The sequence below is a fragment of the Gracilinanus agilis genome, chromosome 6 (genome assembly GCF_016433145.1).
Source record: "Gracilinanus agilis isolate LMUSP501 chromosome 6, AgileGrace, whole genome shotgun sequence".
Lineage (NCBI taxonomy): Eukaryota > Metazoa > Chordata > Mammalia > Didelphimorphia > Didelphidae > Gracilinanus > Gracilinanus agilis.
The window spans coordinates 224,494,961-224,508,028 of record NC_058135.1 but is presented as its reverse complement, the minus strand read 5'-3'; the positions used below and the strand labels follow the sequence as shown (position 1 = coordinate 224,508,028).

Genomic DNA, 13,068 nt, shown 5'->3' with positions numbered 1-13,068 from the left:
TTACCTAACAGCTAGCTGCCTCTTTAAATGGGTTCCACTGTACTAAGTATTATAGTCCCTTGGCCAAAATCTTCTGTCCTCTAGAAAAAAAAAATGTTTAGTTGGCTCTGAGTAGATGCACATGAGATATTGGCATGGTGGAATAATTTGCAAGATCTTCCAGAGAGGGTATTAGCATATAAATAGCAGATGCAATGGCGACCATCACAGCTGAGTACATTTAATTTTTAGTTTATAAGATAGAATGGGTTTTTAAATGCATAGCCATCAAGCCGGCTGAAAGACAAATGAAGTTTAGAGTTCACTTGTCTGAGGATGCCTTACATCATTTTTTTTAAAAAAGGGAAACAGACACACATAAAACTGAACAAAAGTGATTTCTTGGGTGAAAAGTAATTGAGATTGCGAAGCAAGTTAATTAGACCGTACAAAATTTATTTAATGGTCCCAGCTGTAGTTTCCACCCAGCGGGTGGCTCCAGTCAGTAGATATGGCTTCTTTCTGTACCGTCTTTGCTCCTTCTCTCTCTTTCCTTCTCAAATAATTAGCGTTCTCACCGCGTCGAGTTCTATAAACTGATTGCATTGTATATTTTCGCAGCTTTATTGCTTGTTTAATTATGATTGCAGGGGCTCATTTTTCTAAATCCTTTTAACTGTGGGTAAGAATCAATTTGTATAAAACCAGGGCAAGAAGCAAGGACACTTCATCTCTCCCTTGTGAGTTAGGTCTGTGTGCGGCCTTGTTTGTGCTTCTGTTGGTGTTGGTTTAATTTTGGGTGAGTGAGAGCCATCACCATTAATTGTGTGTTTGACTTTAATGAGAGACAGTCAATCCTGGCTCTATTCAAACACTTAAAATTAAAAAAAAAAAAAAAAAAAAGAGGAGGAGGAAATCCCATCACAATTTTGTGCTCTGTCGTGTGTGGTTCCTGTTTTACTAAACAGACATTAGGAAAGGGAAGCATCTGATTGGCCAGTAGAGACTTCTATTAGCACTTCTTGGGTATTCCCTCACAGATCACAACCACACCAACCTGTTCCTGAGGATTCTTCTTGTCTTCCTCATTCTTCCCCAGAAGTGACAGTGAGTGCAAAGTGAAAAATGAATTATTTAATTTCCTTCAAATAAACATTTTTGAGAAGAGGAGGAAGCAGGGAGGATAGAGTGAAAGAAAGATGGTTGCTGTTTTCCTTTTGAAAGAGCTTTTTTAAAAATCATGATTTTAGAACTCAGCTTTCAGGTAAGTTGAAAGCAACATGTTCTAGGGGAAACTACTCTTCAGAAGGCTTAATTCTTAGAAGGTTGTTCTGAAGGTCATTTCCATCAAACACAGGGTTTCTCTTTTGGCTTATCTAGCCAAGGCCTTCTAGAAGGGTATCACTTCTGGGTATTTTTTAGTGAGGTTTCTGTTTGGTTCATATCACTTCTCACCAGTGTCCTCAACTGGATTTGTACCTCAACTGGAATGTTTCCTATTCTTTAACAGTCTCTTGAGGTACAGTGAAAAGACCACTGGACTTCAACTTGGGATACTGGTTTTCAAATCCTGGCCCTGCTACTTATTAGCTGAATGACTCTGAAGAGTTCTTTTTCCTTCTCTGGGTCTCTGTTTCCCTATCTGTAAAATGAAGAGTTTGGACCAAGATTTCTACAATCTCTTCTAAAGCCATGAATCAACAATTCCCCAACTTTGGGGTCTTAGGATTTCTTTAATCTCTTAAAAATTATTGAGGACCCTAAAGAGTTTTATTCATGTAGGTTTAATTTATCAAATTTGCCATATTTTTTGTTTTTCTTGGAAATATAAAACTAATGTTTTAAAAATATCAATATTAAACTAATTACACAATAACATGAATAACATTTTTATGGAAAATAACTATTTTCCAAAACAATAAATTTAGTGAAAAGAATTTTTTTTGCTTTTCTTGCAAATCTCTCTTATGTCTGGCTATGGCTAGATTTTCATATCTACTTCTGCATTCAGTCTGTTGTGATATGTTGTTTTGGTTGATGTATGTGAAGAAAATATGACCGTACACAGATTTGTAGTAGGAAAAGGGAGAAATATTTTAATGGGTAAATAATGTCTTTGTATTTTTATGAAAATAGTTTTGACATTGAGGACTCCATGAAAGGGTCTCAAGGACCATCAGGAGTCCCCATACCATACTTTGAGAACCTTTGTTCTAAATCATATGATCCTCTTGAGCCATTTATTTGTTGCCTTAAGAATGAAATGTTTAAAAATGGCCAAGAGAGTATTTTTTTTAATTGATTCTCTTCCATCCTCTCTCTCCGATGGGTCTCCATTATCCCATATTGCCTCTCTGGGTTACAAAGTTTATGTAATATTTTTAGTTTGCACATCAAAGAGAGCCAACGATTCACCACTGAGTTCAACCACTGCAGTCATTAACAAAGAGAATAGCCACCTTTCCCTGAGGTATAATTTAATTGTATCTTATATGAAAGTATAATTTATGTATTATAATTGTATGGTATGGTTGAATATTTGGTTTAGGGAAGATAACATTTATAGTTTGAATCTTTTGAGCAGAAATAGCAACACTTAATTCCAAATTAATTTAACTTGTTAAAATAAAGAAGGGGAAAATGTATGTTTAGTTCTTGAGGAAGAAAATAAGAGGACAACTGAGACTCTGAACAAATAGGAGAAAGGGAATGGAGTTGCTACAGAGAAGATAATCAATTGTGCTCCAGTATTTTAAAAAAATGACTTAACGAGCATAACTATTTATAGATAATGTGGGGTTTGGTGCCCAGCCTCATCATTCTTTATTTTAGAATAAAAAGGGGACCCAGAATTCTGATTTGACCCCCAAAATAATCATTTTCAATGGGGAAAAGAAGGCTTAATTCCTACTAGTTAGCTAAGCAGTTAAATATTTCCCAGAAAATAGGAATTTAATCAAAGTCCCCAGTGAAATTCAAGGGTGCAAACAATAAGCATAATATTTTATGAAAATGACCCCCATATTTAAAATCTGGCATTATATGTTATGCATTGTAGCACCAAGTCCACATCTACCTTTTAGAAAATTAAAACACATAAATTCTGTTTAGTGTTTGATATGCACTGCACTAGCTGGGAGCCATAATGCCCCTAAAACCTTGGGTTGCTTTTCACCTTTCATAAATTCCTGGGTAGATTCTATACAAAAAATAATTTTCAGCTCCGTGGCTCATTGTTATTCAGACTTGATTGATCGTCGTCATTTACTCAGTGAGGAAGTTAAGTGCTCCTGTCATTTCCGAAGAGTATAATTGGGACGTTTCACAGGTCAGCGGTAGTGACAGGTTTCCCTTTTGATTAGTGTTAGACTGATAACAAAAATTACAGTTTCTAATGATTAATGTTTCCTATAGCCCCTAAATGCACAGCTCACAGATTGGACCTAAACAAAGTGAATTTGCATCTGATTAGGCCTTTCCTCAGGAGAGATTTTCATAGGCTCAGGAGTGTCTAAGACAGGTATACCCTCGGCCTTCAGGATCCCTGCCAGGCTGAATGCTGGAGCCAGCATACCCGTCTGGGGATGCTCACTCTCATCATGTGAAATTAGCATGCTAATAGCATGTCTAAGAACAGGCATAGACGTGAGGCTAGACTCTGGGAACTAAGGACGGATGGGCTGAAGTTGCATATACCATTGAACTAATGTTAGTTTGGTTATTGGAGCACTTGTGGCTTGAGGTTTGTTGATCTGTGATCTTCCACTGGAAAATTGGAGCTCAGATCACTTAGCATTCCAAGATGCCTGTCATTATCAACCTGTAAAGAAGCTTAAGTATGGTTTTTATTTGGGAAACACTACCAAATTTTTTAAAAATCGGACCTTTAATCTGTAGCTTGCCATTTAAAAGCACAGGAAACATCAATACTGGAAATGTTTCTCTAGGATTTGGGTTTATTTATCTCTTGTAAATATAAAAAGGAGCCACTATGAGGGAAGTTTTTTTTTTTTCCTTCCCAATGACATTTAAAAAACTCTATAGTTGTTTATGCTTGGGCTGGAAATGCCTAACCAAATGAATGGGGAATTACCTAAGCTTCATGATAATGGGTCTCAGCCATTGGCTTATCTAATATTTCTATTTCTTTTTCAATAGAATTGATACATTGAGTTAGGTTCTTCACAGCCTCATCTGGCTTGGCACAAAAGCTCCAAATACAGTACTTAACCTTCCTGGAGTATACTGGGAACTGTTCTACATCCAGATTTTGAAAATGGACACTTGTCTTTGGCCAGTAGCTTAGCAGGTTTTTGATAGTACAGTATCTGACATCCCTATGGCCAGTGAGTTTGCCTTGGATAGGTTTTTGTCTCATCCACTTCTGTACTAGTTTCCCTTCTGTGGGCAGGGTGAGATGGTTGTAGTCAGATGCAAAATATGTAACTCTCCAATACTTCCCAGAGCCTGGTGACCCTTTCTTTTTTTCTGTGTGAGGAGGAGGCCAGCAATGCTTCGGCTGGGGGATTTCAATTTTGAGATCTCTTTATAGTAAACAGCAGGGGTGGTTGAAGGAATTTACACTGAAAGGGAACTAGGAGGAGACATAAAAACCTGTTTGATATGGACACCCAATGGAACCTTGTGTCTTCTGGGATATTCATTAAAGAGCTTTTTCTTTGTTTTTCCCTCTAAATGATCATCTTTCTGAGAGAGGATTCTATAGAAGGGAATGGTGAACTAGGTTTCCACAATTATTATGCACATCTATTGATCTATTTAAAAGCAGTAGTAGGTCACAGTAATAATTCAGAAAACTTCCATTTGCATGGCTGGAGAGGGATTTTGACTTTTGCCTACAAGAACTGCTGATCTGGAAGTGATGCTGTGTTGGTGCAGCTCACTAGTTTAGGGGCTGGTCTTTTTCCTCCTCCCCTCCAGGATTCTGTCTTTTTTTTTTTTCTTCTCTTCTTTTAAGCCGCAGTATCTCAGCCTATGCTGCTGTGACACATGATTAGATTAGTGAATTAAATTGGTATGATACTGCTGCTGGGGGAAATCATATTCCTCTCTCTACCCTCTTCTTCATATACCTTGTGGTTTATATAGATATCCATGCTAAAGACCTGTTTGGAAAGGAGCAGGGACCCCAGAAGTAATCATGTTCACCTGGCTTTCACTTTTATTCACGGTGAAGAATGCTTCTCAGATTGTCTCTCAGGCTATAGCTTGGTTTTGATTTCCAGAAAAGAGCAGAGGATATAAACACAAGATGATTTCTATTGCTTTTAAATAAAATGGAGTAAGCAGAATTCTTTCTTTCTGCGAAAAGGGGGAAAGCAAATTAAATGTGAAACCATCATCATTTGGGGACATCTCTGGCTTGGGGGACTTCTAGGGTCTCGGGCATTTAGTTAGAACTTAGCCTTGAATGTTTGCCCTTGATAGGCAACCAGCTTGATACTAGCTAACATTTACTGGCATTACAATTTCATTTTATAGGTTGGCATGATGCCTTAGAACAGTTATTTTTATTTAAAGCTATTCAAAAGAAAAACATTTTAACCAACAGTCAAATAACATTAAAATGTACCTAGCAAGGTAAATATTACATTAGTTTTAAGAAGTGTGGTCTGTTCTTGAATTGTTTATCTGGCGTTCATTGTATATATGTATGTTGCCATCTACCATAGATACTGTACCTGAAATTCAAAAATGTTAGATTTGGCCTGGTTAGTGTTTTTGCAATTTTTGCAATAATTTTGCAATAAAATTTTATAAATTATATCAAGCCTGAGGAACAGGGTTTATGAGAATTTTCAGCTCCTCTAAAGTTTTATAATTTTAAGAAAAGAGAAAATTATTGATAGCACAAAATACATTGAAACCAGACTGAATTTCCTTGCTTTTAACAGCGTTAAGTCCCCCATGCTTCAGAACTCTTTCTTTCTGCCCATCAGTTTGTTCTGTGAAACAGTCATTATTTTCTACAATCCTCACAGCAAAGACATCAACAAAGAAAGACTTTGGCTGGGAGGCCATCTCTTGAAGGTGACTGCAATTTTGATATGCCTGCTTTCCATTTCCTTTTAGATTGGCTCTGGATTGGCAAATGACATATTAAAGGGAGAATCTTTAAAAATCTCTACATTTTAAGGAACTGGGATGGTTTGGGAGATCATATTTTGAAATACAATCTAAGCCATGGATAATGACTTGTCCTTCAGTCATAGGGAGAGAACTTGAGGTATAAATTAATTTACTGGGATGAGGGTGGGGTGTTTCCTAAACACCCCACCACCACTTATGGTAGACAAATATTTTCATTTGAGGTGGCCCCAAATGAGTTTCTGTCTTGTTCAAGGCATGCTTCTTTCCCTAGAGGCGAGCCTTCGATGCTGACTCGGATGAAGATGAAGATGAAGTGGATTTTGTGGAGGTCCCAGAGAAGGAAGGTTATGAGCCCCACATTCCAGACCACCTGCGGAAGGAGTATGGTGAGTTTGCCCAGCTGTGAAAGGCTTTATCCCTCCGTGTTACTGCTGCAGTAAAGTAAATAAACAGCCATTATGAAGTAATAAAGTGATCAGTGGTGTGGGTAATCTCTCTGGCTGCTGGGAGGAAGTCATTACATAGATAGGGGAGCTGTGATTGGGTCTAGATAAACAAATACTTTCTAGGAGAAGCAGCAACCGAGAGCCTGGGCACTTATTTCATTCAGCCAGTTCTGCCATGGCTTGCTGAGGAAAGCTGCTGGATGCCTGGGAAACAGAGATATTTATTTGCTCAAAAGGAGAAAAAAGTTTAAGTGTATAAATAGCCAGTGGGTAGAAATATGGATGATGAGGTCTTGGTGAAACTGGGTAGTATTTTGCACTGCTTGCTGCAATTACAATATCAGTAGCTCAGAGCTGACTGGCAGCTGGGCTTCAACTGCTTGCCCGCCAGTAGGATGATGGGGAGTGGTCACTGGGGCCCAGACTGAGTGCTTTGTAGAACGGTCGCCCATCACTGACCAGATGGGATTTTGTTCTTACCGCTTTCCCAAACACTAGAGAAAGGTTTGGGGGATTAAACACATTATTGGGCACTAATAAAGCTGACAGGTGAATTAGTAGACCATAAAGAACTGAAATGATAGTTCCATCAAGTACAACTCCCCCCTCTGCCACCCACAGCCCTCCAGAATGCAGCTGATGGATTTATGTAATGAGCAGCCCCTTGCTGGAGTAGATAGGGTATCTAGTGAATAGACTGCCCAAGGGGGCTTGGGGAGGCCTAAGCTTCAAGCCCAAACAAAGCACTGCCTGTTGTAAACTTCTCTATCCAAATTCAGTTTTAGTTCCATAGCAATAATAATGATGATTGTGACAAATTTGTAGTCTATCCAGGATTTTCTTCTTTGATCCTATTAATACTTCTATAAGGTAAATAATAGCAAGTATTTACATAATACTTTAAGGCTTGCAAAGAATTTTACAAATATGATCTCATTTTACCCTCACAACAATCTGGGGAAGTAGATGCTTTTGTTATCTTCATTTTACAGATGAGGAAACTGAGGCAGATAGGCTTGCCCTGGGCCACCCAGCTAGTGAGTACCTAAGGCAGGATTTAGACTCAGATTTTCCTGACTCCAGGTCCACCGCTTTCTCCAGCTTCTTGAATAGTGCAGATATTATTAGCCCTATACCCCTATTTTATAAATGAGGAAATTGAAGATCAGAAAAAGGGAATGCCTTGTGGCTTGTGCCCAAGATCTCCTTACCACAGTGCAGTGCTTTTAGCTACATACACAGTATAGTTTCCTTAATTATTTTATGGTTCATGTTTACTGTTCTCTGCTCTCTTTATCTTCTTGTGGAAATGCAGATTTGCCATCAGTTGGGGAATTGGTAGAAACTAGACATCTGGCAAAGCACAGGGATAGGTACCTGGACCTTTGCTATTCCATAAGAGGGTCCTTAGTTCTGCTGAGCTGGGGCAGGGGGTCTTGTCAGTAGAGGAACACTTGGCGCATCTAGGAAAAGAAACTGTGCTACCTGTTCTTCAAAAAAGACTTTTCTAGCAAGTCAGATTTGTGGGAATAATATCTAGAAAAACCATGGGACTTTTAGTCCCTGAGCCTTAGTTCCTTCCCTTGTAAAATGAAGGTCTCTGATGTCCCTTCCAGCTCTGATATTTTATGGTTTTGTGAGCCTACTAATAATGTTTTGTTTTAAACATTTTCAGCCAAGTAAAAGAAACAACACTTCCTTCCCCGCCTCAAAGTCTTAATAGGATATTATTAACAATATATGATACTGTTCAATGTACTATTATCATAGGTACTCTAGTTCCTTTGACGTTCAGGGAAAAGAATTCCTCTTCTGTATAACCTAAAGAACAATTCTCCCAGGTAAAGGGATAAAAATAAGATGCTCTGTATTTGAAAGTTAATCAGGTCTATCCCTTTTGAAGGCTGTAGTTTCACAGACCCAAACCTTTTGGGTTTCAGAGCTTATTTTCTTATCCCAAATGATTCAGATTCTGCATGTTCCACACTGAGAATATTCACAGAGGAGAGAATGATCATATGTTTTATGTGTTGGTTTTTCCAGAAGTAGCACTTTGTTTCAAGGAGATCATATCCCAGATAACAAATCTTTATCATAGACATGGATGGAGAGTGGCTTGTTCAGTTCTCATCCTGAATGTTGCACTTAGGCAGCATTAATGGAAAGGTCATGGGACTTGGGCTTGGGAGGCCTGGGCTCCACCCTCAGCTCTTCCACTCACTACAAGGCAAATCATTTCACGCCTTGGAGCCTCTGTAAAATGGGGATTAAGATGCTTTCACTATCTGTCTCACAGAGATGTTGGATCAAATTAGTATATCTAAAACACTTTATAATGGCAAAATGCTATAGAAATGTAAACTGAGCTGACCATAATTACATGGGCCCTAAATTAATTTCTGCTTTTCAAAAACTGAAGAGTACAACATGGTGAGATAAAAGCAGTGGATGTTTTTAATATAGCATCTGTATAGTCCTTTGTAGTTTCCAAAGCACTTTCCTTTCAGCAATTGTGTGAGACAGGTAGTGAAAGCATTGTGTTGAGGTAATGACCAGTTCAGGGTTGCAGGTTCAGGGCAGTGTGGGCCTTAGACCTTCTGACCCCAAGCTGAGAGGACTGTCCACATGCTGAATCTATTTCTACTCAGGTCTTTTCCATCCAAGTTCCTATGGCAGAAGACTGTACTGACAAATTGGACCAAAATAACTTGAGGAATCATTCCTTCCCTCTGACTTGATTATGTTGACACAGATTCTTCACTGTTTTAATGTTAAGCTCTTCCTCTTTTCTGTCTTTTTCTCCCAGCTCGTTCCCCTTTTCCCATTCTTATAAGAAGCATTTTATGGGATTTCTCAAGTAGACTGTGAAAGGAAAGGAGCTAACCTGTTTAATAACAAAGTACACTATAGGTTTGATGCTGCTTCTTTTCATACATGTATAGGTCCAAAGAATTGTTATTATATCAGAAGAGGCACCATCCAAGTCTCAGGCCAGACATATACCATTTTTTTTTGACAGAGAGTGGTACAGGGCAGTCCCAGGGACATTCCCATATGGTGCTATCCAGGCAAAGTTGAACCTTGGCCACACTTTGTCCAGTTGGGATAGATTCTCTTACCACTCTCTGACTTAAGACCTATTCTTCCTTCATCTCAGCCTTAGTTCCCAACAAGCAGAACATATGCCCTCCTTCAGGACAGTCTGGGCATCTATATAAAGCTGCAGTGGTGACTTTGTTGCCTCTACTTTACTATCTTTAAAAAAAATACACACTATAATAATTAAGCACTATTTCATTGGCTTGAGACTTAAAACTTTTAGAAATTAGCATTTCGAAATAGGTATTTTCAGTAGTAAGAAGTTTTAATATGACTGCATTGTTTTTATGCCATGGAAAATCTCCAGTACTGTTATATTTTTAAAATTTTATCCTTTGTCTCAACAATTGTAGGCTTAAAAAAACCAACTCTCATAATTGAGCAACTAGTCAAATTGCTGTTTTGTGTTATATGATATAGCAACCCCTCATACACACTTCTTGAAATTCTACTTAGGTTTAATCTCCAAGGTTAAATTTGGACATTTAATTTGTTCCTTATTCTAGAGAAACATATTCTTTTTTTTTTTCAAAAAGAGAAAAATATTTCCATGTGCATTCAGGCTCCCATCACATCCTTGCTCAGTGGTTCTCTAATGCCTTGATTAAGAAATACAAATCTTTAGCCAGAAATTCATGGCCTTCCACAATCCGGCTGTAGTCTGCCTTCCCTGTCTTTCATATCTCATCCCTTCACACACTCAAAATTCTAGGTGAGGTAGGCTACTAGCTATATGAAGAACTGAATGAAAAACATTGGTTAAATACTTAATATGTGTTAAATGCTGATGACACAAAGACAAAATAAAGACAGTCCCTGCCCCTCAAGGAGCTTATGGTCTAATGGGGGAGACATATAGGAGAGTGGTAGCCAGGGAAGTGTATTTCAGCCTGGGAAGTCACAAATCTGGGAAGGGAACCCTAGGACAGTACAGACAATGTTGTGTTTTGATTTCTGTTATAAGAACAAGAAATGGAAAACTGGGAGAATGGGGATTGAGGGTAGGTGGGGGAGGGAATAGATGTAGGTAAAACTGTGTAGGTGTCCACACACTACTGAATCCCAGCATACAAATTCAACTCACTGACCACAAAAGCTCTCGAATCTTCTTTTCTATTTGTTGCCTGTTCAGAGGAATCTAGGGGCTATGGTGGATAGAAAGGTTGAGTCAGGAAGACTTAAGGTAGTCTTCCTGGAGTCAGGATGTCCCGAATTGATATTCAATCTTGGACACTAACAGTGTGACTCAGGACCAGTCACTTCACTGCTGTCTACCTTGGATTCCTTATCTGTAAAATAGTAATCATAATAACACTTAACTCTGCAGGACTACTGTGAAGATAAAACAAGAGAAAGTTCATTAAGCCTTAAAGCGCTCTCTAAATGCTAGCCATTATTACTATTGTTATTGATTTCTCCATATTTGATTCCTTGACTCTATGATTAGATCAGCATCTCCCTTTCAACCCTTCTCCTCCCTCAGGCATAGCTTGGGCATCTTATCATTTCTACCTTCCAGAATTCTTCTCTTTCTCTACTATACTTAGCTCAGGCTATTCATGAAACCTCCTCAGCTCTTCTGTCTGAAAGTGTTCTCTGAGTCTTTGTCTGGATCTATCTTTTAGTCCTATTACATTTTAAAGTGTTTTATACTTACTTGTATTTATGTGCTGTGCCCTGGAGTAGATCATGGAGACTCCTTGTTACATTTCATCTTCCTATTTCTCAGGATTAAGCACAATGCCTTGCGTATAGTGGGGCTTAATAAATGGTTGAATTGAATTAGCCATGTGGATTTTTGGCAACCCAGGGTTTCATATCTCTTTCAGAAATAAAAATCTAGACCCAAAGAGTTTGGGTCTATTTGGAGAGCCCTAAAGTCAAATGAAAGTGATGGGTAGGTTAGCAAATAAAAACAATACCCAAAGCTTTGTTGGTGATATAGGACAAGTCAATTTGAATCTAGATCTCTAAAATGAAATGTAAATTTGTTAAAAGAATTTAGATGATTAGGTAACTCAAGTGTGAAGATATAACCCATTAGGGGTGTCATGCCAAATTAACATTACCAGCCCTTTAATGACCTCTCATTTGTATAATCCCTATTTACCCTTATGCACACCTGGGGTCTGCAGTGGGCTTGGCTAGGTCTTTTGCAGGCTCTCATAGCCCTTCTACTATTACTGGAAGAAAATAAAATGTAAACTGGGCATTTTATCACAGACATAGACATACACAGCTACCATTTAAATGGAGGATGTGTCAGCAAGTTTAAAAGGTAATTAACTAGTAGATAGGGTAACTAGGATAACCACATCAACCCTGAGAAGGAAAGAGGTGGTTTATTCTCGATTTTAGAAGGCGAACATAACCTCCAGGACTTCCTGAAATATATAGCTTTCTGGAAAGGCTATACAAGAGGGAAAGATAGGTCAACAGATCAGCATGATGTCTTGGAAAGAGAGCACCTATTTTTCAAATTAGGGTGTGGGTTCAAGTTCTGTCAATGTTATTTCACTGTGACCGTGGGACAAGTAGCTTGACCTCCCTGATCTCACTTTCTTCATCTGTAAAATGAGCGGGTTGGCCTCACAGTATCCTTTTAGCTCTAGATCCTTGGATCCCATGAATTCACATTTGCTTGGTGACATGAAGCAGGCTGCCCAGAGGGACTGTTGGGTGCAGTGGAGAGGGCTTATTTCAGAGTCAGGAGGCTTGGTTGGGTCCAAGTCCCACCTCAGACACTTACCAGCTGTGTGACCCCTGGGCAAGTTATTGAGCCTCTCTCGGCCTTGATTCCCCATCTGTAAAATGAGAATAATGATACTTGCACTGCCTAATTCATAGAAGTCTTGTGATGAAAGTATTTTGGAAAGCTCAAAATGTTCTAGAGCTGAGTCATTGTTATTATTATTTTGGCCTATCTCATGGGGCTATTAAGTAGAATGTATGAAATGAAGCCCAGGGAAGCATGGACGCAAAGCTTAAAGAATTGAGTTATTATCATTATGATACTGATTTGAAAGTCAAATTAATTAGCACCAGAAGCTTTTGATGAGGGTTGACTTGTGAAAGTATCAATATGTTCCTCTGTGACATCTATGAGCAGATTTCTATATTTCTTAGGATCATAGGTTTAAAGCTGACAGTGACTTTCAGAAGGTCATCTGTTAAAGAGTTCTTACCTGCAGTCCATGATGTTATACATTTAATATTTCTGATAACTGTGTTTAGTGTTTTTCACTCTTGTTTGACTCTTTGTGATCTCATTTGAGGTTTTCTTGACAGTTACTAGAGTATTTTGCCATTTCCTTTTCCAGCTTATTTTACAAATCAAGAAATGGAGGCAAACAGGGTTAAGAGCCTTGCCCAGATTTCCACAGCTAGACGGTGTCTGAGATCAGATTTGAACTCAGGAAGATGACTCTTCCAG

The 13,068-nt window shown here is 38.6% G+C and overlaps 1 protein-coding gene across 1 annotated transcript in view; it reads left to right on the top strand.

Annotated features, from left to right (window-relative positions):
* Positions 1-13,068, top strand: part of UVSSA (UV stimulated scaffold protein A) — a 113,660-nt gene that overhangs the window by 47,064 nt on the left and 53,528 nt on the right. Inside the window, exon 7 of the mRNA XM_044680412.1 lies at positions 6,362-6,476. Coding sequence (XP_044536347.1) covers positions 6,362-6,476 — 115 coding nt within the window. The remainder of the gene's footprint in view (positions 1-6,361; positions 6,477-13,068) is intronic.